General features: G+C 53.7%; 1 protein-coding gene across 4 annotated transcripts; it reads left to right on the top strand.

Moving 5' to 3' along the window:
• Positions 1-580: 580 nt before the first annotated feature.
• On the top strand, positions 581-22,546 carry Cd2 (CD2 molecule). 4 transcript variants are annotated; one of them, XR_006149330.1, is made up of 7 exons: positions 581-835; positions 936-1,238; positions 3,938-4,174; positions 4,295-4,375; positions 6,409-6,531; positions 7,171-7,641; positions 22,319-22,546. XR_006149330.1 is itself a non-coding variant. In XM_042692240.1 (6 exons), exons 1-6 carry the CDS (start codon positions 775-777, stop codon positions 7,482-7,484), a joined length of 1,119 nt encoding a protein of 372 aa, XP_042548174.1. In that variant the 5' UTR covers positions 581-774; the 3' UTR covers positions 7,485-8,433. The 4 variants fall into 4 exon arrangements, 2 of the variants coding, with proteins under 2 accessions (XP_042548174.1, XP_042548175.1); XR_006149331.1 differs by lacking the exon at positions 22,319-22,546 and adding an exon at positions 18,244-18,264; XM_042692240.1 differs by lacking the exon at positions 22,319-22,546 and having other exon boundaries at positions 7,171-8,433.
• Positions 22,547-22,760: the final 214 nt, after the last annotated feature.

The following is a 22,760-nucleotide window of genomic DNA, read 5'->3' as shown; positions in this document are numbered from 1 at the left end:
AGCCACAGAGCCACTTCCAGTTTTCTGAGTGGTTTATTGGAGATAAGAGTCTCACGGAGTTTCCTGCCCAGGCTGGCTTTGAACAGTGATCCTCAGATCTCAGCCTCCTGAGTAGCTAGGATTACAGGCGTGAGCCACTGACGTCTGGCTTCTTAATCTTTTCACTCAGGACTAGGGCTCTACCACTTGAGCCACAGCCCTACTTCCAGCTTTGGGGGTGATTCATTGGAGGTAAGAGTCTCACGAATTTGTCTTAAATTACTGAGCTCCTCAGATCTGAGGCTCCTGAGTGGGTGGGATTGCAGGGGTGAGCACCGGGACCCTGCAGGATAATCGCTCTTTGCTTTTCACCTGGGACCAGGTCCCCACGTCCTCCTCGGCCCAGTTAGAGACACGGGAGCTGGGTGGTGAAAGACGCGCTGAAGAGTTGAACGTGAATCCAGCCGGGCTCAGCGGTGGCTCAGCTCTCCCCCTTGTGTTGAGGTTCTGAGAAGGGCTGCTGGGGTTGACGTCAGCCCCCCTCCCCCCCTCGTTTCTTTTTCTTTTTGGGGTGAGGAAACCACGCTCCCCTGGCCCTTTTCTTGAGGGCTGTAGTGTGGGAAGCCAGCGCGGCTGGGATGCACACCTGCTAGGCCAGGGAGGCGTGGGTCTGCCGAGTGTGTACACACACGCGTGGATCCCGGCCAAAGGCAGCGTGAGTGCCGTGGGCCCTAGGGCCACTCTGGGTGTGCAAGGGACGCTGGGAGACCACCCACAAGGGGACGAGGCCCCAAGATGGGCGCCCCACGTGGGCTGCTGGCCAGCCTCCTGTTGGCTTTGCACATCTCAGCACTGGGTGAGTTGGTGTGCTAGAAAGTTTCCCTGGGGCCATCTCAGCCTGGGCAGCCCGGAGGGCGCACGGCCACCCAGGTAATGGCCCCACCCATGTCCTCCAGGCTCCGCCTCGCACGAGGTGCCAGTGGTCAGCGCCGCCGAGGGGCAGGACGTGGTCTTGGACCTCCAGGGCTTCGCGTGGCGCGATGACGTGGCAGAGGTCCTGTGGGAGAAGGAGGGCACCCTGGTGGCACAGCGCAAGGGGGAGCAGGTGGTCGGGTGGCGGCAGGCCTACGAGGTCCTGCGCCACGGCGGCCTGAGGATCCGGCAGCTCTTCGCCAACCACAGCGCCGTCTACAAAGTCCTCCTGTACGACGTGCACGGGGCCCAGGTGTTCCATGCGGCCGTCCGCCTTCGAGTCCTGAGTGAGTCTCCCTCCCTGCACGCCTTCGCTTCTGTGCACATGTGCGTGTGCGTGTGTGTGTGCATGCGTGTGCACGCGTGTGTGCATGTCCTGGGGTGTGAACTCCAGGCCTCTCGCTGTCCCCAAGCTCTGTTGCTCAAGGCTGGCGTTCTACCATTTGAGCCACAGCTTTGCTTCCTCCCTCTCCCCCTCCCCCCCCAGTTCATTCGAGATAGGAATCTCCTGGATTTGTCTGCCTGGATCTCAGCCTCCGGAGGAGCTGGGATTACAGGCATGAGCCCCCTACCATGCCTGAGTGTCTTCTAGCAGCTTCTAAAGCCCCACCACACTGGGGCAGGGGTGGGGTGGGGCATTGAATGAGGTTGGAAGTGTACAGATGAGGCATACAGGGGAGGGGGCAAGGTGGTCAGGGGAAAGAGGAAGGAGACTAGAACTGCCCCCTGCGGTCCTAAGTCCCGTAGAGACGCGGCCGGAGGGGAGGGGAGGCAGCCCTCCTGACTGTGCACCTGCACTTCCACAGGAAGCCTGTCCCCCCACCCCCAGGGACCCTTACCATCCCCTAGACCTGCATCTCTGACTGGAGAGAACCTTCCAGAAAGGGCCATGGCTTATGCAATCCTGGAAGGGGCAACCGTATGGCTCTAGAGTGGGTTGGAGTCCCTGGGGACTGGGGACTGGGGACATCTTCACCTGCGTATTACGTTTCACTCGGGGTGGGAACGGCAGCCATTGCCAGGGGCTTTCACTTACATACATGTTGTTTCTGGTGCCCGTACTGGGGCTTGAACTCAGGGCCTGGGCGAGTCCTTCTGCATGTTCCTTCTGGCTTCTTTTTCAAAGATTTAATGTTTTAATTAGTGCAAGGGTTTTTTTTTTTTTACCATATTATTTCATAGTGCATATCTTGCATTCTTTTGGTCTAGGTTGAGCCCTGGCACCACGAACACAATTTGTAACGCTGAACCCATTGCTCACCCAGCCCTGATGAATTTCCTGCCTGCACTGAGTCTGAGGTTCCCAGTGTGGGTTAGCTACCCCTTTATCTGAAGGGCTTGCGACTTCACTGTGTGTACGTGTTTTGGGCTTGGTTTTTAGATTTGGGGACCTTAGCATGAACTGCATTTATGCGTCATACATCTCTACATACATGGCCCCAAAGTAACTCTGAGCAATTTTGTTGATCCTTTTGTGTGTGAAACGAAGTCTCATAGTGTGGGATTTTCCACTCCAGGCGTCATGTCAATGTTCACACGGTTCGGACTTGGGAGCATTCTGGATTGTGGACTTTGTAGGGGCGGCTCCACCCGTAAGGGGGAGGAGGCAGGCGAGTGTCTCTGGCAGGTCCCTGATTGCTGAGAGATGATAGCACACACCCCCACCCTTGTTTCTGGGCCCTTCCCTTCTCACAGCTGGGGCTGGCCACTAAGGTTTGGGTCACTGTTGGCTGTACTACCAGTTAGAACCTTATTACCTGCATCAGGAATGCAGCTAGGCATGGAGTCTCATGCCTATAAGCCCAGCTACTCAGGAGGCTGAGATCTGAGGATCACAGTTCAGAGCCAGCCTGGGCAGGAAAGGCCATGAAACTCTTATCTCTGATGAACCAGCAAAAAGCTAGAAGTAGCAATGTGGCTCAAGTGATAGAGCTTGAGCCTTGAGCAAGAAAAATATGGGACAGCACCCAGGCCCTGAGAATAAGGTCCAGTATCAGGGCAAACAAACAAATAGGAAGAAAAAAAATACAGCCTTCTGTTAGAATTAAATAATATCACATATGTGGAAATATTCGAAGCCATACAACAATGTATAAGCATTAGATATAGTATTTTTTACAGAGACGACTTTACCAGCCTATTCAAATAAATAAAAGAAGAATGATTTTCAAAGTTGCTAGGGGGTCTTTGAATTTGTTCCCTGGTCTGAAAGAGCACAGTTTTCTAATCTAAATAGGCAAATACATTAAAGTAAAAAAAAAAAAATGCCAGCACACATGAGGATGTGCTGTCGTTTGAGTAGCTTGGAGGTTTACTGCAGGAGGACTGTGAGTCCAAGGCCAGCCTCGGCTACATAGTGAGACCTTAATTTTTAAAAAGGGAGGTAGCCATGTGCCTGTGGCTCTAGTCTATAATCCTAGCTAATCTGAAGGGTCAAAGTTCAAGGTCAACCTAGGAAAAACATTTCTTTTTTTTGGTTGGTCATAGGGCTTTAACTCTGGGCCTGGGCGCTGTCCTTCAGCTCTTCAGCTCAAGGCAAGTGCTCTACCGCTAGAGCGACAGCGCCACTTCCGGTTTTCTGGTGGTCAATTGGAGATAAGAGTCTCAAGAACTTTCCTGCCCGGGCTGGCTTTGAACCATGATCCTCAGATTTTAGCCTCCTGAGTAGCTAGGATGACAGGCGTGAGCCACTGGCACCTGGTGGAAAAACAAACTCTTGAGACCCATCTCAACAGAGAAAGGTGGACATGGTGGCCCACACCTGCCATCCCATCAACCCAGCATTGGCAGGGAGTATAAACAGGAGGACTGAACAGGCTTGTTCAGAAAAAGAGTGAGATAATATAACCAGTGCAGAGCAGACTGGAGGTATGGCTTAAGTGCTAGAGCACTTGCCTAGCACGTACCCTGCCCTGTGTTCAAACCACAGAACTATCCAAAAAAAAGGAAATTGCCTACTAGGAACTGGAGGTTTATTTTCTTTTAGAGAAGGTCTCCAAGCCCACGATCTCCTGGGACTGCAGCAACGCCACGCTGACCTGTGAGTTACTGAGAGGGACCGACGCCCAGTTAAAGCTGTGTCAAAAGCAGAAATGTTACTACACAGACACCCAGGCGCTCATCCAGTACACCTGGGCCAACCTGGATGCGCCGTTCAAGTGCACAGCACGCAACAGCGTCAGCGAGGAGGCCATGGAGGCCACGGTCCGCTGCCCAGCCACAGGTGAGCCTTGGCTAGCGTGTCCAGAATTACGTGTCCTCCATAGCTAGTGTCCCCAGAGAGGCCGGAACAGGGCCAGGGCTGGGAGGATGGAAAGAGGAAATGCACCTCTTCCTTCCACAGACCACACCTACACGGAAGTGCCCTTCCCCGGTCTCCTGCCTGGGCACCCTCTGCGGAAGTCCGGGATTTGGCCTCACGCAGGTGGGAAAAGCGTCTTCTAGGGGACAAAACTGCAGAATTGGTGGGTGAGAAGGGTCATCTCAGTCTAACCCCCACCTCCCAGACCAACAAACCAACTTACCCAGGGTTCCTGTGCGGTTACTGCCCATGAATCTGACTTCTCCCGTAAAGATGTCTTTTGGAGAGCATCCCTATAATCCCAGATACTCAGGAGACTGAGTTTGGGAGGATCATGGCTCGAGGACATCCTGGGAAAAAAGTTCAAGAGACCCCCCCCCCATCTCAATCTGTAGTTGGGTGTGGTGACACACACGTCATTCCAGCTAAGTGGGAGCTGAGATTGGGTGGATCAGAGTTCTAGGCCAGCCTGGGCAGCAGAGTCCTTGAGACTTTGGAGTGGAGTGGGGGCAGGTGCCTTAATCTCTCTTTGACAGAAAGAATTAAATAGGAGGCTCAAAGTCCAGACATGCCCAGGGGAAACAAGGGAAACCTTATCTCAGAACAATCATTACAAAAAGGACTGAAGGCGTGGCTCAGCAGTATGTACAACACTTGCTTAGCCAGTGCAAAGCCCTGAGTGCAAAGCCCAGCGCTGTTAAAACAAAAAGTAAAGAAAAGAGATGACTTTTAAAGGAGCCAGAGTGGGCTGGGAAGGTGGCTCAGTGGTAGAGCACTTGCCTTGCATGCCTGAGGCCCTGGGTTCGATTCCTCAGCACCACGTGAGCAAAAAGAAAAAAGCCGGAAGTGGCGCTGTGGCTCAAGTGGTAGAGCGCTAGCCTTGAGCTGAAGAGCTGAGGGACAGCGCCCAGGCCCAGAGTTCAGGCCCCAGGAATGGACCCCCCCCAAAAATAAATAAATAAAAAATAAAGGAGCCAGAGTGTCTGGTGTTGGGAATAAAGCAGAAAAGTCCTACATTGCGAATCTGAGGCCAGAGAAGCTGGTGCCCATTTCCAGTCACAGGGAGGGAAGATCCAGAAGGTTCAGAAACTAACTGACCCCTAGTGCCCAGACTTGCCAGGTTGGCCTTGAACTCACAATTCTTCCACATCAGCTTCTGGAGTGCTGGGGTCACAGGTGTGTACCTCCAGGCCTGGCCTCCAAAAGTACCTTTTAAGAAGCCTCCTGCTGTGGTGGTTGAGCACAGGCCTGGGAGCCAGAGACCTGGCTCCCAGTTTAGCTCTTGGCCAATGTAGTCCAATGACCCTGACAGGTTCTGGTCCCTCTCTGTGCGATTCTAAGCTCACAGCTTGTGGCGTGTGTGCTGAGCCACTCTGAGGTCCCCTCCATGCTCACTCATGGGGGCTGTTGAGCTGCCTCACAATATGGCAGCCAGCGTCACTCAGAGCAGCCTGAGGGAGGACAGGAGTGGTATCCAGACAGAGCCAACTTCCTTTGCAGCTTAATCTCAGGAGGGCTTTCCCGCCCATGCTACACTCTATTCATTAGACGTGTCAATGAGTCCAGCTCTCATCCAATCAGAGAGACTGTCCAATGAGAGAGACTGTGAAGTCATCTAAACTGAGAGACTGTATAAAAGATCGTCCAATCACAGACTGTGAAGGTTATCCAATTAGACTCCGAAGGCCCAGGCCCTGGTGGCTAGTTCAGTGCCCGCTGGAGTGTTCCTGGTGGGGCAGGGGAAGTCTGGGAGGAGAGGGCTGTGCTGCACAAGCGTTTGCCAAGGAACTGCCTGGTCAGGTGTGGGCTGGACAGCAACACATGAGGCACTGAGGGAGGGAAGGACACGTGGGCAGGGATGCGGTGTGCCCTCAGGAAGCTCTCCTGCCTCCTCTGGACCTTGTTGTTGTTGCTGTCATTGGCGCTGGGCATCAAACGCACAGCCTCACCTTGCCAGGTGGGCGCTCTACCAATTGAGCCGCACTCCCAGCCAGTCCTTTTGCTTCAATTTATTTTTCAGGGTAGGGTCTCGTGTGTTTGCTCAGGCTGGCTTCAGACCTCGAGCCTCCTGATTCTGCCTCCTGTGGAGCACGTGTCCCCATGAGGCCTCATCTTCGAAATGAGAGGCCCCAGCCCCACATCTCTTCTTGTTGTAGACAGAGCTCGGTTCATCTGCCTCGTGGGGGGCATCGGCGGGGGAGGCCTTGTCCTGGCCATCTGTGTGGGGCTGCTGATCCTCTGTGTCAGCAAGAGGAGGAAGCGGAGGAGCAGGAGGAATGGTAAGGAGGGTTAGGGGGTGGGGGCTTGAAGGGGGAGGGCAGAGGAGCGGGAAGGCGGGGAGCTGCGGGGTGGGCGCGGGATGTCTCTGTGGAGACTCGAGGGGCTGTTCATTCTCCCCGAGAACAGCCACAGCTCCCAGAGCCACTTGCCAGGCGAGCCTTGAACGCGGGGACTGGAAGGAGGGCAGGGGCTCAGCGGCCTGTGGTGACCGCGACCTTCCCGCGTCCTATGCGGGCTCAGCACTCTAGGCAGCTGTGATGCTGGACCGGCTTGGTGGGCTGGGCTGCGGCAGCAGCCAGTGCTGCAGGCGAGAGCGCCGCCTCTCCTGTTCTTGGGCCCAGTGGGGTTTTGCTTATGGATTTCCGAGGAGGAAGCAAGGACGAAGGTGCTCAGACCTCTTGCTGCAGTGGGGGTTCATCCACAGCAGGACGGGGCCCTGGGCAGCTTCGGACTCCTGGGACAGGGACCTTGCAGCCCCCCTGTGGTGGCTGTCATGGGGAGGGCACTAGGGCTTGGGAGGCCCTCCACCCTGGGCCTCCGTCCATCCGTCCACCTGGCTCTTGCTGGCCCGGAGTCAGCTTGTGTGGAAAAGGTGCTCAGTGCCACCCAGATGAGCTCCTGAGGCTCTGTTGTTGCAGAGGAGCAGCTGGAGATGATTGTGCACAGGACCACGTCCCGGGAGGGAGGCCCTGGGCCTCGCCCGACCTCCTCCACCTCCCCTCCTCCCCGGGAAGCTTCCGGCCCACCTCTGCCCCCTGCACCCCGGCGCCAGGCCCCTCGTGCCCAGCCCCCGCTGCCTGACGTCCGTACCCAGCACCCGCAAAAGAAGAGGCCTCCGCCGTCGAGCATGCAGGCACCCCGGCAGAGAGGCCCTCCTCCACCCAGACCTCGAGTTCAACCAGAACCCCCACGCCGGGCCGCAGAGGGTGCCACGGCCGCCTCGTCCCCGTGAAGGACGCGGGCGGTGTGGCCTCGCTAGGCCTGCCCGTCCACCAGCGCGAGGTGTGCGGGACAGAGTCCTCACACGCAGCTACGAGTGAGATCTGAGTGTCCGCACGGCCTGCACCCCAGGAGGAGAGGAGCAGTGAAGTATAACCCACGTGTCCATGGTGAGCAGCTGAGCACCACCTTCCTCCTGGGTCTGGGTCCTTAGTGGATGCCACGCTGGGTGGCCCATCCCCTCGGGGCCATGTCTCCCACAGGCCGCAGGGGCTTCAGGGAGGACACAGGTCCCTGACCCTCTGTGGTGACTTGGCCCCGAGTCTGCCCACACAGGGAGCCCCGTGCCCAGGCAAGGCAGATGTGCCCCCCCCCCCCAGCCCTAGAGGCATAGCTGGGCAGGGCGGACCTCCATGAACATGCCTGACCTCTGGGCCTTCCCTTCCTGGACTCCTCATGGAGTCCGGATCCCTGTGGGAGAGGAGGGACAGCGCTGCTGAAGTCCACGAGCAGTGGCCGCCCGCAGGTCCCGGCCCTCCAGCCGCAGTGGTGGGTCGGCCGCCCCCACCGCCTCCTCCCCTTGCTTTTGGGGGTTGGTAAACCTTGTAAAGCCCGGGCAGGAAGTTGGGGGATAAACCAAAACCACCCAGTGCAGTCAGGACTTCCTGTAGTGCTGGCTGAGGGCGGGACGGCTTCATGCTTCAAGTCTGGGCATTTGTTGTACGGCTGATCACCAGGGCGATGGTGACGGGAAGCATCTGGGAAACTGAGGCTGGGCACCAGAGGGCTGGTGGTCAAGTTGCTCATCACCAAGGGCTGGTCACACTTGGGAGTTTTAGAGATAATGAATTCTCCTAAGAAAAATAAAAAGTAGTGGCCAAGTGAACTAGTCCCGGCTCGGAAAATCTCCAAGAAAGCCAAGCGTGTTGGAAAAAACTGTCTACCAGGCTCACAGGGTTGGAAAACCCTATGGGGTCATATGAGTAAAATTGATTTATATTGATTTATTTGATGGCTCACCTGCCCAGCCCAGATAGAATTGTTTTCTTCAGGTTTTGTGTGTGTGTGTGTGTGTGTGTGTGTGTGTGTGCGCGCGCGCATGTGTGCGCATGCACACTTGTGGCAAGGCTAGAACTCAGGGCCTCATTTTCCCTCTTGGCTTCTTTGCTCAAGCTGCAGCTCCACTTCCAGCTTTCTGCTACTTAATTAGAAGTAAGCATCTCAGGACTTTCCTGTCCTGACTGGTTTTGAACCACTATCCTCAGATCTTAGCCATCTGAGGAGCTAAGATGATAGGTGTGAGCCTTGGCATTTGTTAAACGTGGGAAAGACCTCGCAGGGAATGACTGAATTACAAGTAAATGGAGGCGACACCTGTGAAGCTACATGTGTGCACCCTGAAATCCTGTGTCCGGGGCACATCTCATCACCTGACAGCCGAGGAGGAGGAAGGAGCTTCCAGGGTCACAGACACAAGGGGTGTAGCCACTGGAAAAGCCACCACCGATCTATTATATCATGAACGAGCACATTGGTGACCCCCATGGAGACTTTGCTCTGAGTCTGATTCCTCAGGGTCACTTCCTAATACTGGGTCATGTGGTGAGCGCTCTGTGCGGGAGGCATGAGGAGGTGAAGGGGTCTGGGGATCTGGGAGATCAGGCACGAGGCATGCTATCTCTGTCCCACTCTGGGCATCTGGAGCCTGCGTGGACCTGGCCCCTGAGGCTGTTCACTGGCTTACACAGGGTGGCACGGAGCTGGAGCCTGGCAGGTTCTGGTGGTAAGTGATCTGGCACTGGCTTCGTGTTCGTCCTCGGGTTGGAGGCAGTCATCGGGGAGGCTGAGGGCCGGGAACTCCACTCCCATGGAATAAGAAAATGGCCAGTGCGTCCTAGAGGGCCAGGATGGAGATGGCTGGCCACATGGGCCTGGGTGGCCACAGCGGCTGCGCAGGGCCGTCCTCAGGATGGGGTGACAGCAGGCGGACGCTACAACGCTCACGACACAGCAACCAAACCTACATATCAGCTTTTCTCTCCCCTAAACCCAATGACAACCCCACTAAACGTAGTAAGCACGAGATGCAACCCACAGGGAAGACAGAATGGAAGAAACAACACGAGTATCTTCCAGGGAGCTGGAAAAAGTAGGTGGCAGGCGGGACCCTGACCGCCAGGATGGGGAACCCCGCGGAGGGGCAGTGCGCTGAGCCCTGGTGCAAACCAGTGAACCCCGACAGTCCTCAAAAGGTAGAGGAAGCTGGTGCCAGCGGCTCACGCCTGTCATTCTGGCTGCTCAGAGGCTGAGATCTAAGGACTGAGGTTCGAGGCCAGCCTGGGCAGGAAAGACTGTGAGACTCTTCTCTCCAATGAACCATGAAAAAAGCCAGATGTGGAGCTATGGCTTGAGTGGCAGAGCTAGGCTAGCCTCCAGTGAAAAAGCTCAGGCAGTTCAAGCCCCAGGACTGGCACAGAAACAGAAACAAAGGAAAGACTAAAGAGTTGGAAGCAATTCTCTCTGGAGCATGGGAAATGTGGAAAAGCGGAGCAGGGAGCTACAATTCATGACACAGTTGTGTCTGGTAATAAGCTGTTAGGGTTTTGTGACCCTAAAGCTCATGGATTGCAACAACTATTGCCAGTTCTGGGGCTTGAACTCAGGGCCTGGACACTGCCCCTGAGCGTCTTTTGCTCAAGGCTAGCACTCTACCCCTTGAGCCACAGTGCCACTTCTGGCTTTTTCTGTGTATGTGGTACTGAGGAGTCGAACCCAGGGCTTCATGTGTGCTAGGCAAGCTCTCAACCACTGAGCCACCTTCCCAGCCCGCAAATACTATTTAATGCACTAGTGCAGTGAGGTGGGTTGTTTAGAGGCCACAAGGTCATGAGGCCATGTGGGGACCCTGCACTCCAGGACAGACCAGCCTCACCAAGAGCTGAGCGAGTTTGCTGCGTCTAGAGCAGATCTGGTATAGCAGAAAGCTTGGTAGTCTCCACCCCCCCCCTCTCTCTCTCTCTCACACACACACACACACACACACACACACACACACACACACACACACGCGCGCCCTTCATCTTTGGCCATGGGATATCATAGCAAGAACTCCCTCCTCAGATACCCAGCCCATCGCTTTTGTTCCCTCCCACCACCACCACCAGCCTGCAGAATAGAAATCAATCTGCGATCTCTATGGTATACAGTGGCAGGAAGCAGACACGCAACTTCATTCTTTCCATTGCATATTTCTGAAACCTTGACAGAAACAAAAGCTAAAGCCCAGAGAAGACAAAACAACAAAAAGAAGATTAAGACAGAAACATAAGAAAACACACAAGGTGGGCCCGTGGGCAAGCCGAGGCTGGGCGTGGGGTGGGGGCTGACCCAGTATCAGAACGGAAGCAAGACTGAATGGGAACTTCAATGGCTCCAGAGACAAGATGACTCTAGAAGCAGCCCTGAAAGGCCGCTTTCTGAACGGGAAGCTCGGGGAGATTAGTAGTTGCCAGCGGCCCGGTGAGGCCCTGTTGTGTGGGTGGCACTGGTATGATCCCCAGATAAGCTCCAAGGGGTGGGGCGGAACTCGTTTCCACTTCCTCTTCTCCCTCTGTGGGTGAATTCAAGCTTGAAGATGGCTCCCAGGAAAGTGCTCACCTGGGTCTGCTTCCGTAACAAAGTATCTGCTCACGTTTGTGATGCAGCAAAGTCCAAGGTTAAGTCAGTAAATCACAAAGAGACCTTTGCCAGGAAATAAGAATCAAAATAGGAATACAGCTTCAACAAAAAGTTGTGTTCATGCATGTGTGTGTGTGTGTGTGTGTGTGTGTGTGCGCGCGTGTGCATGTGTACACTAGCCTTGAGCAAAATGGAGAGCTGCGAGAGCGAGCGTGAGGATTTGAGTTCAAACCCCAGTACTGGCAACAAATAAAATAGAAACATAGAAAAATGGAGGAGGCTCTGATTTACAGACTGCCGGGGAGCTCTGTGAGGCTTGCTTGTTCTATGCATGCTGTGCCCCGTCCTCACTACCACCATGGTGCTGGGTGTATAATATTCTTCTCAGGACAGATTGCAGCGGATGGGCGGCTCCTCTCCTCCCCCGGCCTGTGTGTCTCCTCTCAAGCACGGCTCTCGGAGTCAATCTCGGGGACAGGGGAAGGTCAGCGACCTCACTCGCATCTGCTGGGTTTTATGCCAAACTCCTTTAGCTTAAAATATTTTAGGCCCCAACTGCACCAACCCCAGTGCTTTCCCTGTGAGGAAGAGCCCATGTTTTCTAAAAAAGGCAGCATGTCTATAGGCAGTGACAAGAACCTTCTTGACAGTGTTCTTCTCGGATCTTAGACCCCACTCCTAGTGTGGCTGGTCGTGGGCGGGTCCTGTCTTTGAGCTTCTGGGCTCTGGCAATCCTCCTTTCTTGGCTGTATGCGGGCCTGGGGCCTTGAGGCCTGCACCATTGTTGTGGCTTCCGCTCACCTCTGGCCAGGTGGCGCTCTGCACTGGGGCTGTTCTGGAACAAACTCCAAGAAATAAGCCAGGCAAGAAGAGGTTGAAATGTCAGAAGTTGCAGGGTATCCGTGGCTCACATCTGTCATCCTAGCTACTTTCATCTTAGCTGAGATCTGAGGATTGTGGTTCAAAGCCAGCCTGGGCAGGAAAGTCCATGAGACCCTTATCTCCAATAAACTACTCAGAAAAAGCCAGAAGTGGTGCTGTGGCCCAAGTGGTAGAGTGCTTGCCTTGAGCACAAAGAGGCTCAGGGACAATGCCCAGGCCCTGAGTTCAAGCCCCAGGATTGGAAAAATATAAAAGGAAGTGGAGGAATGGCTTTCTCCCATCAATTCCATGGGCTCCTTTGCTTGGCATCCCCTGAGAGCCCTGGAGAAATGGAAAATGTACTTATTTATCACCTCACCATCTGCAAAGTTCATTTAATCTCTGAGGCCAGGCACTGTACTGGGAACCGGGAAGAGTATTAGAACAATGTTCTGGCTCTCCTAGCAAACAGCATGCAGTGTCCACACAATGTGTCACCCGCCCCTGATGGAGGTAAAAAAGGGACAAAGTATGGCACTTGGTTCTGAGCACCCACAAACCTCGCTGAGCACCAAGCCCTGCTCAGAGCCACCCCCCCCCACCCGCAAACGCTCCCCAGGGGTCCTGTGAAGGCAGGAACCCCTCTTACCCTCTCTCCTCCCCGCCCCCCGCCCCCTGCCCCAGCTCAGGGCTCAAGAGCTCAAGGAGACAGCCTCAGAGTCACTGGCTAGAGACAGACTGCGGACAGCGAGGAGATTCCAGCAGAGCTGAGAGGTGAGGAGAATGGAAATGAGCTGTGCGGTCTTTAGTTATCGGTAGTGTCGTGGGATACCAGGTGGAAAATCAGTGCGATTATTTATCTCCACGAGGCCGACCTTTCTCTGTTCTTTGTCATAATAACCTTGGCAGGAACCTATATAAAATCCCAACTGGAACCAAATGCTCATTTCTTATTTTTAACTGAACCACCGATCAAACCCAAATTGACACACATACACACACACACACACACACACACACACACACCTGGAGCAAAACTGCTCCTAAGGTAGATCTTCATATTCTTAACCCCCCTACCCCCACCCAACAGCAAGATTGAATTTATTCTGGTCGTGTGAGTTTGTAAACCTCCTCATTGGCTCACAGAACTCAGCCAGGCTGGACCACACATCATGACATTGATTTTGGCGTGTGGTTTGCAGAATTAGTCTTCATAATGAAGCCTTTACCCATTGCTAAATGCACAGGGCACCCATCAGGGATGGTAACTGAACACACAAACCCGCTCCACTGGTTTAAGTGGAGAGAAAGTGGGAGTGGGGCCTGAGGTTTCCGCCCTCGCTCTCCAGTGTGCCCTGGGGCTTGAACTCAGGGCCTGGGCACTGTCCTTGAGCTTTTCTGTTCAAGCTGAGACTCTACCACTTGAGCCACAGCTCCACATCTGGCTTTTTGGCTGTTCATTGGAGATAAGAGTCTCACAGACTTTCCTGTCCAGGCTGGCCTTGAACCCCCAATCCTCAAATCTCAGCCTTCTCAATAGCTGGGATTACAGGTGTGAGCCACCAGCACCAGGCTCTTAGAGAACATTTGACAGAGTTGCTAATGTTGACGCCGGCTTAGCACATCCTCTACGTAGCCTCCTCGCCTCCCCATCCAACCCCGGCTCCTTCATATTTGGTCAACGGCTTCAGATAGTAGCCTCTGGCTCTAGTTCCACATCACTCCTGAGGGTGGTCTGTCTGTCTGTCTGTCTGTCTGTCTGTCTGTCTGTGTCTGTCTGTCTGTCTGTCTGTCTGTTGATGGGCCCGAAAGCCTCTAGGCAAGGGAACCAGGTCCTGGGTGGCTGTGTCTGCTCTCCCTCCCGTTCCCTCCCTGGCACCTGGCCCTGAACACTGTGCGTTCTCAGTGCAGTCAGTGAATACTTGTTGCATTGACTTCTCTGAACATCACTCATTAGCCATTCCGCTGGCGTTGCTGTGTCTGTGTTGGAATGATGGATTTCCAGACACCAGGACTGAGGGGTGATTCAAATCCTGGGGGGCTCACCAGACCTGCCCGGGGACCTGCCTTCCCCTTTCCACGCGGCTAAATGCGAGGCGCAGAGCTGCGCCCCCCAGGATTGCTAGACAGCTGCCCTGAATCTGATGCCATTTCTAGAATCTGTGGAGGGGCTGAAAACAAGCCCCTCCCCCACCGACTCTGTCAGCAGAAGAGCCAATGAATGGGAAATTAATGACTCATTGAAAGTCCCGGTATCCTGTTCCCAAGGGCTTGGAGGAAGTACACCCCAAGATTTCCGATTTCTCCTCTGAGCAGCTCCTTCAGACAACTGCAAGGGTGACAAGGTCTCCATTATTGGAGACTCAGACTTTTGAAGGCATTTTCTTTTTTGTGTGCTGGTACTGGGGCTTGAACTCCTGGTACTTCTAGTTTTACTCTCTGGAGCAATCTATTTCCAACCCTTTCAGACACTGCTTCTGATATTTATATCTACATTGATATATGTGTGTATAAATATATATATATATATATATATATATATATTCTTTCTTGTTTATTTGTTTGTGCTGGTTCTAGTGCTTGAACTCAGGGCCTGGTTGCTGTCCCTGAGCTTTTCCAACTCAAGGCTGGGGCCAAAGCTCCACATCAGGCTTTTTTGGTGGTTAACTGGTGACAAGAATCTCCTGGCTTTTCCTACGTGGGCTGGCTTTGAACCGTGATCCTCAGATCTCAGTCTCTGAGTAGCTGGGAGGCCAGCCCAGGCTGCCCTTGACCTCACAATGCTTCTGCCCGTCACTAACCCTACACCTGCCCTTCGGGTCCTCTTCTTCTCGGGGTGCAGCATCCGCAGGAGGTTGTCCCCCCTCCAGGTGCAAGTGCCACCCTGGCTGGAGAGCGGGCTCCATGGAAGTCTCCATGCCCAGCTCCCCTCCCTTAGTGCTGCCCCGCAGCGTGGGGTCCCCTGGGGCAGTGCCCTCTAAGGAGAAGCCCAGCATGCTTCCCGTTCTTGTGCGAGTCTGCGCACCTTTCCCTGGTGGGCCACCCAGCATCCCCCTGGGGAGCTCCAGCCTTCACCTGCTGCAAGCGAGCAGCGAAAGGAACATCAGCGCGTGAGTCACAGGTCTGCCGGGACCTGGGGCGTCCGCTGACGGCAGATGCCAGCCCGCGGGTGAATCAGCGCCCAGCCCACGCCCCGATGTTCAAACCGCTTACGCAAAGCGAAACCCTGCCTAGGCTTTTGTTCCATTCCTAACCAGCTGACTTAAAGTGGGAAAACCAGTGCTCAACGGTTCCAGGAAAAGCTGAGGCGGAGACAGAAACCTCTGGCAGGCAGGGCGTGGTGGGGGTCCATGGGGGGGGGGGGGGGAAGGAGGGGGACCGGCAATTTCAGCACACGAGGTCCATCTGTGAGAATGGATGGGCAGAAAAAGACAAAAAGACACGCATGGTATCTCTGTGGATGAAGGTGATTCAAGCTAAGGGAAGAAAAGGCAGCAAACAGAAAAAAATGAGAACAAAATTTACCTTAGTTCTAAACTGCGTCGGTGTAAGTAGGAATGCTAGCATACTTCTGTCTAGTCTTTTCTCAGCATGTCTGTGTTTTATAAAGTGGGAGTAAGTTCTTTTAGCTGGTTGTGCCTGGTTGTTCTGTAATTTGTTTTCCTTGGTCAGTCATTGGACTTGAACTCAGGGCCTGGGCTCTGTTCCTGAGCAGCTTTGTTCAAGGTGAGTGCTCTACCATCTTGAGCCACAGCGCCACTTCTGGTTTTCTGGAGGTTCATTGGAGATAAAGAGTCTGATGGACTTTTCTGCCTGGGCTGGCTTTGAACCGCAATCCTCAGATCTCAGCCTCCTGAGTAGGTAGGATCACAGGCGTGAGCCATCATTACCCAGCTGTTCTGTAATTTTTTGTACACATATTCCCACTCTACACAGTCATTTGGCTACACTTTGTTTGCAAGATGTGCTCCAGAGCTTTTTTTTTTCTGTAATAAATAACATGACACACAGTTTTTAATATAAAATTTGGCATACATTTATAGTTTATGTCTATGAATACTTCATTTCTTTTTGTAGTTGTTGTTGTTGGTACTGGACTGGAACTCAAGGCCTTATGCTCTCATCTGGATGCTTCATTCAAGGTTGTACTCTACCACTTGAGCCACACCTCCACTTCTAGCTTTTGCTGGTTAATTGGAAATAAAAGTCTCTCAGACTTATTTGCCTCAGATCCTCACCTCCTGAAGTAGCAAGGATTACAGGCATGAGCTACGAGTGCCAGCTCATCGCCTGATTTGTTGCTGTAGACCAAAACTCATGGGATCTGGTCTCACAAGCCTGTGACTACAACACAAAATCACCTTAACTTGAAGCCCAACATTTGCACTCTGCACTTCTGCCTCCCAACTACTAAGAAATGTGCCCCTTCCCAAGGCTGCTCCATGCCTCCCCCTGCTGGGGGAGCAGGAACCTGCATCACCCCCCGCCCCATCCAAGGTAGGGTACACTCTGAGCCCTCCCCTCCTCCTGATGGCAGGCCTGTGCCCACCCTGACACCGAGGCAATCGGTGGGGAAGGGGAAGGCAGCTGTGGTGAGGCCCTGCAGGCCTGAAGAGATGACCCTGTGCCAGGAGTCTGTCTGTCTGTGCATGTGTTTGTATGTGTATGTGCATGTGTATATGTGTATGTGCTGGTCCTGAGGCTGGAACTCAGCCTGGGTGCTTTGTCTTAGCTTTTTCACTCAAGGCAGGAGCTCTACCACTTGAACCACAGCTCCATCTTTGGCTTTTTGCTGGTTAATTGGAAATTGGAATCGTACAGACTTTCCTGCTCGGGCTGGTTTTGAACCATGATCCTCAGCTCTCAGCCTCCTCCTTAGTAGCTAGGATTACAGGTATGAGCTGTGGAAATTGTCTTAAATGATGCTTCATTGGGACAAGAGCATGGATGGATATGTGCGTTTGAGATGGAGATGGGTGGCACTGGGCTCAGCCAGTTACATAAGTGAGGCCTCTGCATTCCGTAACTAAGTTAGCATTTTTTGTCCTGTGAGGCTACACAAACGAACAACCAAGAAAGCCTGAGACGTTTCTCCTGGGACGGGCAGTGGCCTCTTCCTGGCTGAGTCCAGTTCCTCGTGTTCACTGCTGACCACACCACGGGTCTCTGGGGGTGGGGGTGTTACTGTCCCATCACAGATAGCAGATTAGGAGTGCACATTGATAATCGTGTCACACACTCACGCTGAGAGGCATGCGTTCATAGCTAAAGTCAGGTGCTTCAGAAATCCCAGCCGAGTGTGGTGGCTTCACAAGGTTTAATCTTCGTTTCTTCTTTTTTAATGATGGTCCTTGCCATTAAACGAGTCTTCTATTTGGTGAAATACGGTACCGTGGTCATTGGGGGAAAATCTAAGTCAAAGACTGTCCATAGGACAAAAGAGCGCATGACCTTAGCGGGAGGGGAGAGGTGTGGTGATAAACAGCAGGGCCCTGCACTTAAGTCCAGAAAATCAATCGCCAAGTAAAGGATGACTGCAGATCAGCTTCTGTCAGGGTGACACTCGGGCTCGAAGCGATGCTAACGAGAGCCGCTGCCCCAAGAACGGAAGCCAGCACCGCCCTGCGGACAGAAGTACAGCCTTCCCAAACAGATCTTTCTAGATCTTGTTGATGGGGTTTGAAATATTTTATTGCCCCATTTGGAGAGGCTCATTAACAGACTAGAAAAACATTTTTATTTGAGATTGTGCTTTGGAATGAAGGGCTGAGAGTCACCATGAGAAAGGACTGCGAAGAAACAGCCTGTGTCAGTGTGCCGACGCACGTTAGTGGGTGCAGCGGTATTGGGTGTGGCGTTATTGGTGTGGTGTTATGGGTGCAGGGTTATTGGATGCACCATCAGAAGAACTGTTGGCTGGAACCTTTTCTGGCCGAGCCCAGCGGAAATGTGTGTGTTGTTTCCACATCCGGGAATAGCCATGTTTCCTGTTTGCTCTTATGAAGATGGACTAGTGTAACTGTCCATAGTCCTCTTTTTGCTATGGCTGCCAAAATGTTCAAAAGGCAAGCTTAGGACTATACACCTTGCCAGATTTAGACGAGGATTGGCACAGGTTTATACCCTACACTTACCTGGGGTTCATATCAACTTATCTTCTTTTTACCAATTGTTCCATATCTTCTCTTTACTAATTGTTCCTCTCCCCTCTCCCTCACTTTGTTTGTATTGAGGCTTGAACTCTGGGCCTGGGCGCTGTCCCTCAACTCTTCAGCTCAAAGCAAGCGCTCTACCACTTGGGCCACAGAGCCACTTCGGGTTTTCGATAAAAGTCTCATGGACTTTCCTGCCCGGGCTGGCTTTGAAGTGCAGTCCTCAGATCTCAGCCTCCTGAATAGCTAGGATACAGGTGTGAGCCATCAGCATCTGGCTTTCATTATTTTCAAAATAATAATCCTGCTGTATCCATTATGCCTCTTTTGGAATAAATTGGGGTTGTGAACAAATACACACAATGTGGAAATGGATTCGTATTCACTGGAGAGCTGGGGAAGAAGAGGAACGCGGTATTCTTCCATACAGCTAAGGAGCAGAAACTATTTGGAGAAGAGGAATGAAATCTCTCCTGGAATTAGAGCAATTCTACAATACTTACAGGCCTGTCTCAGGAAGAGGAAGATGGTGCATTTGTTCTATGGGAATTCACGGTGATAAAACCGGTGGAAGTCTGAGAGGAAAATGACCAAACCTGCTCAGGGCTCAAGCTGCACCTAATGAGAAGACTGCTTGGGGAAATTATGTGAGGGGAAGGGCTGGAGGGAACTGCAGGTGAAGGGGTGGGGTTGTGAAGGGCTGGGTTCCCGGCGGATCTGGAAGCTCTGGGCTGCTGTGGGCCAGTGGTTGGTGGGACAGAATCCAGGACAAAGGGAGGAGGGGGACTAGCTCAGAACCAGCCCTGGGTGGTGCCCACGTGAGGTGGGGGTCAGCCCTGCCCAGAGAAGACCAGAGGCCTGTGGGCCTTCCCTTCCCCACCCTCCATCCTCCAGCCACAGGGAAGGAGCTGCTCTCCTTCTCAGGCGGAGGCGTGTCCTTGGCTCTGATTGGCCAACAGTGCCTTCATTGTCCCCAGACTGGCTCTGCCCTCTCCACCTCTGCCCTCCTTGCCTGGTTGCTTGGCCTCCAAATTGACGAGATCCTGCCGGGCACCGGTGGCTCATGCCTGTAATCCTAGCTATTCAGGTGGCTGAGATCTGGAGATTGTGGTTCAAAGCCAGCCCAGGCGGGAAAGTCCATGAGACTCTTATCTCCAATAAACCACCAGAAAACCAGAAGTGGCGCTGTGGCTCAAGTGGTAGAGCGCTGGCCTTGAGCTGAAGAGCTGAGGGACAGCGACCAAGCCCAGAGTTCAAGCCCCATGACTGACAAAAAATAAATTAATTAGTTAAAAAATGACGAGAGCCTTTCCTAGGCAGGCCCTGAGTTCCAGCAGGGGGCGGGTGGGGAGCCTGGGCCAGGCTGGCAGCGGTTCCTCTCCCACCTCACTGGCTGTGCGGATGCAAGCGGCTCCCTCAGCCCTTGCTGCCCTCCTCCAGTGTGAAGAGTCATACCTCCCTTCGGCACTCCGCTGAGTGGACCCCACTCCACCAAGCAGTCTCCACTCCCGGTTGGCATCCTCTTGTCCCTCCCCTCCTCCCCCCTCCTGTCTCCTCCCCTCCCCCCCTCATCTCCACCCCACTGCCTTCCTGCCAGTCTTGCGGCCCCAGGCTGGCCAGTGTGGCCTTTGAGGCTGGGGTCCCGGGCCCCTACACAGGATGGGTAGGGGAGGGACCCCTTGTGGCCTGCCCTGTACCCCCACCCCTCCCAGTGCCCTTACCTCTCCACCCCCCCACCCCCACCCCTGCTGTGGAGGGATTTATGGTCTGAGAACCTGAGAGCCGTGGGGCTGGGCCAAGGCTGGACACTTGGTTCTAAGTGGTGGTTACGGCAAAGAACAGTGCCTGAGCAGCCGCCATTCCTGCCGTTCCCGAGGGAATCCACCCCCCTCCCAGAACCTTCACAGGTGGCAGGAAGGGGGTGAAGGTCCGGGGGTCTCCACACAGCCAGTCCTCACCACTCATCCTGGTCCTCACTACCCCGGCCCCACCACCCACCCCGGCGCTCCCACCCGGTCTCCTTGTGTGAGGTTTCCCGTGTCCAGGACCCACCCAGGGATGGGCTTGTGTGTCCTGTCCCTGGACAGGTCCCCTGCCCCCCCCCATCCTCTTCCTGCCACGCTCTCCCCTTAGAGCCCACTGGCCGTGGGCTGTGGCCTCTGAGCCCTGAGCCCAAATCTACCTCCCCTCCCTCGGGCAGTGACGAAGCTTGAGACCCCTCTGGACCTGGCTTGTGGGACGCGATCGGGGAAGTCTGGAGAAGCTGACCAGAGAGAGCCTGGAACTGCAGCGTGATGGGAGATTTTAGTGTGAGCTGGGAATTCCAGAACAGTCCTACGAATGCTGCAGACTAGAAAGACTGCTCATTCCCCTCCTTTCCCCTCCCCTCCCCTCCCCTCCTCTCCTTTCTTTGTTCTTTTCTGTGTGTCAATACTGAGGCTGGAAGTCAGGGCCACACACTTTCCCTAGGCTGGCGCTGTCCCTTGAGATACAGTTTCTCTTCTGACTTTTTGGTGTTTTAGTGGAGATGGAGTCACAGATTTTCCTGCCTGGGCTGGTTTTAAACATTGATCTCCAGACCTCAGCCTCCTGAGCAGCTAGGAAGTGTGTCTAAAGTGGGTAGGGTATCCGTCTGGAGTTTAAAAAAAGCCAAGAGGGGAGCGCAAGGCCCTAAGTTCAAGCTCTAGTGCTGGTGCCAAAATAATTAATTAAAAGTTAAATGCAGATGAATCTTACCACAAAGTATTTCATATTCAGTGGGGTGGCTGGAGTTGAAATATTAACACACCCAAATCTTGGCAAGAGCAGAGAGGAACAAAGGCGGTCAGAGCAGACAGGGCGGGGAACTGGCATGGCTGCTCCGGAGACGGAAGACGTGGCCTGGAACTGTGAGCAGGCACCCGGCAGCCTTGTCCCATCCCTGCACCTAGCACGCGAAGCTCTAACTTTGGCCTCCACCGCCTTCACACTCAGGACTTCTTGCAGCCAGCCCCTGAGTTCACCTCTGGGATCGGAGTTGAACATTTCCTTTGCCCAGGTGATCTGATGCTGGGACCATATTTTGAAATATCATCCTAGCTGGGCACTGGCAGTCACGCCTGTCATCCCAGCTACTCAGGAGGCTGAGATCTGAGGATCATGGTTCAAAGCCAGCCCAGGCAGGAAAGGCTGTCAGAATCTTATCTCCAATGAACGACCAGAAAACTGGAAGTGGCGTTGTAGCTCAAGCAGTAGAGTGCTCTCCTTGAGCTGAAAAGCTGAGGGACAGCGCCCAGGCCCAGAGTTCAAGCCCCCTGACTGACCGAAAAAAAAAAAAAGGAAAGAAGAAAGAAAGAAAGAAAGGACTCTGATGTTCATCCTCTAAATTAATTTGCATAAACAAATAGAAAGTTTATTCCTAAACATGAAGTTGCATGGCATTGATGATAAAGCAGCTAAGTTGCATGAGAAGCTATAGATGCAGGGTTAGCAGTCGCTGTGGGGTGGGGTGGTGACATGGGGTGGTGGCTCACAAGGAAGGGCATGAGAACCTTAGAGCTCTGGGAGACTCCCCGCGTGAAATTTCTTGGGCTAGCAGGAGATGGATAACCACAAGGTTCTCATGGTGGTTACATGGGGAGGGGAGGGAAGGGCCTAGAAGGCCCAGGATGCCAGATTGGAGCCTCCCCCGTCTTCTGGTTGGCTAGAGATGGATGGCACCAGTGTGTGCTCTGTCAATAGTCTTGCAAGCAACTACATCCATCTCTGGCACAGGCCCTGGGAACTCTGCCCTCCAGCCTCTGGCTGAACCCATGGAAAGCACAAAATTCCACAGCACTTCTTTGCGCCCCCCTCTCCCCTCCCCCCAACCCCCCCACCCCCGCCCATATCCAGAAAGTGAATGGGACGTGAATCCTCTGTGCTCTTCCTCCTGCCGGGCCTGCCACCCCCCTCCCCCCCCCAACCTTACACCCTCAGACCCCCACCACACACCCAGTCAGTAGAGGTGCAACCAAACACGCACAGCATAGGAAACACACCCTTCATCCTCATGCAATATAACTGTAGCTCCTGAGAGGCAGGCGATCACACCTGCTGCTGGAGGAAGGAGTTTTTGTTTCTAATTTGTATCCTCAAAGGCTCTTTCACAGCTTGTTTTTGTTTTATGTTTCCTCAGAACAATGAAGCTGGCTGCCTGCGAGGTAACTCAAGGCCCACAGATGCCCGCCTTCTCTTCCTTATCAACGCTAACTACCTGCCTCACCAAGGCTCCTCCTGCCAAGCTAGAAAGCTCGGTATTCAAGTATTTTCTGAAGCGAGTTCTCAGCCAGTTGGGTCTCTGTCTCTTGGGGCAAGCAGAAATCTAGGTCCTTCCCAACAGCTAGGATTACAGGCATGAGCTACTATGCCTGACTAATAGAGCAGACTTGAAGTCCAAGTTCCAGCTTGGGGAAACGGGGGAGGAAAAACTGTTTTCTCTCTACCTGACCTCAAATAAGGAACTGAGGTCCTGCAAGTGAGGCTGACAAGAGCCGGATGGGTGAGAGAAACACAGAAGGCTATTAATACCATGACACATGGGACATCCAACCATCAATCATTCAAATGAACAGCTAGGC

This window comes from Dipodomys spectabilis, unplaced genomic scaffold (genome assembly GCF_019054845.1).
Source record: "Dipodomys spectabilis isolate Male_0828 unplaced genomic scaffold, ASM1905484v1 ptg000148l, whole genome shotgun sequence".
Taxonomy (NCBI): Eukaryota; Metazoa; Chordata; class Mammalia; order Rodentia; family Heteromyidae; genus Dipodomys; species Dipodomys spectabilis.
Note: the sequence above shows the minus strand (reverse complement) of the source record. Positions and strands in the feature narration are given on the sequence as shown.

Bases quoted from the DNA above. Each gene is read 5' to 3' on its own strand.
- Cd2 (XM_042692240.1), top strand. From the start codon at position 775: ATGGGCGCCCCACGTGGGCTGCTGGCCAGCCTCCTGTTGGCTTTGCAC. The intron at 1,239-3,937 runs GTGAGTCTCCCT...ATTTTCTTTTAG, and splicing joins CGTCCGCCTTCGAGTCCTGA to AGAAGGTCTCCAAGCCCACG. The intron at 6,532-7,170 runs GTAAGGAGGGTT...CTGTTGTTGCAG, and splicing joins GCGGAGGAGCAGGAGGAATG to AGGAGCAGCTGGAGATGATT.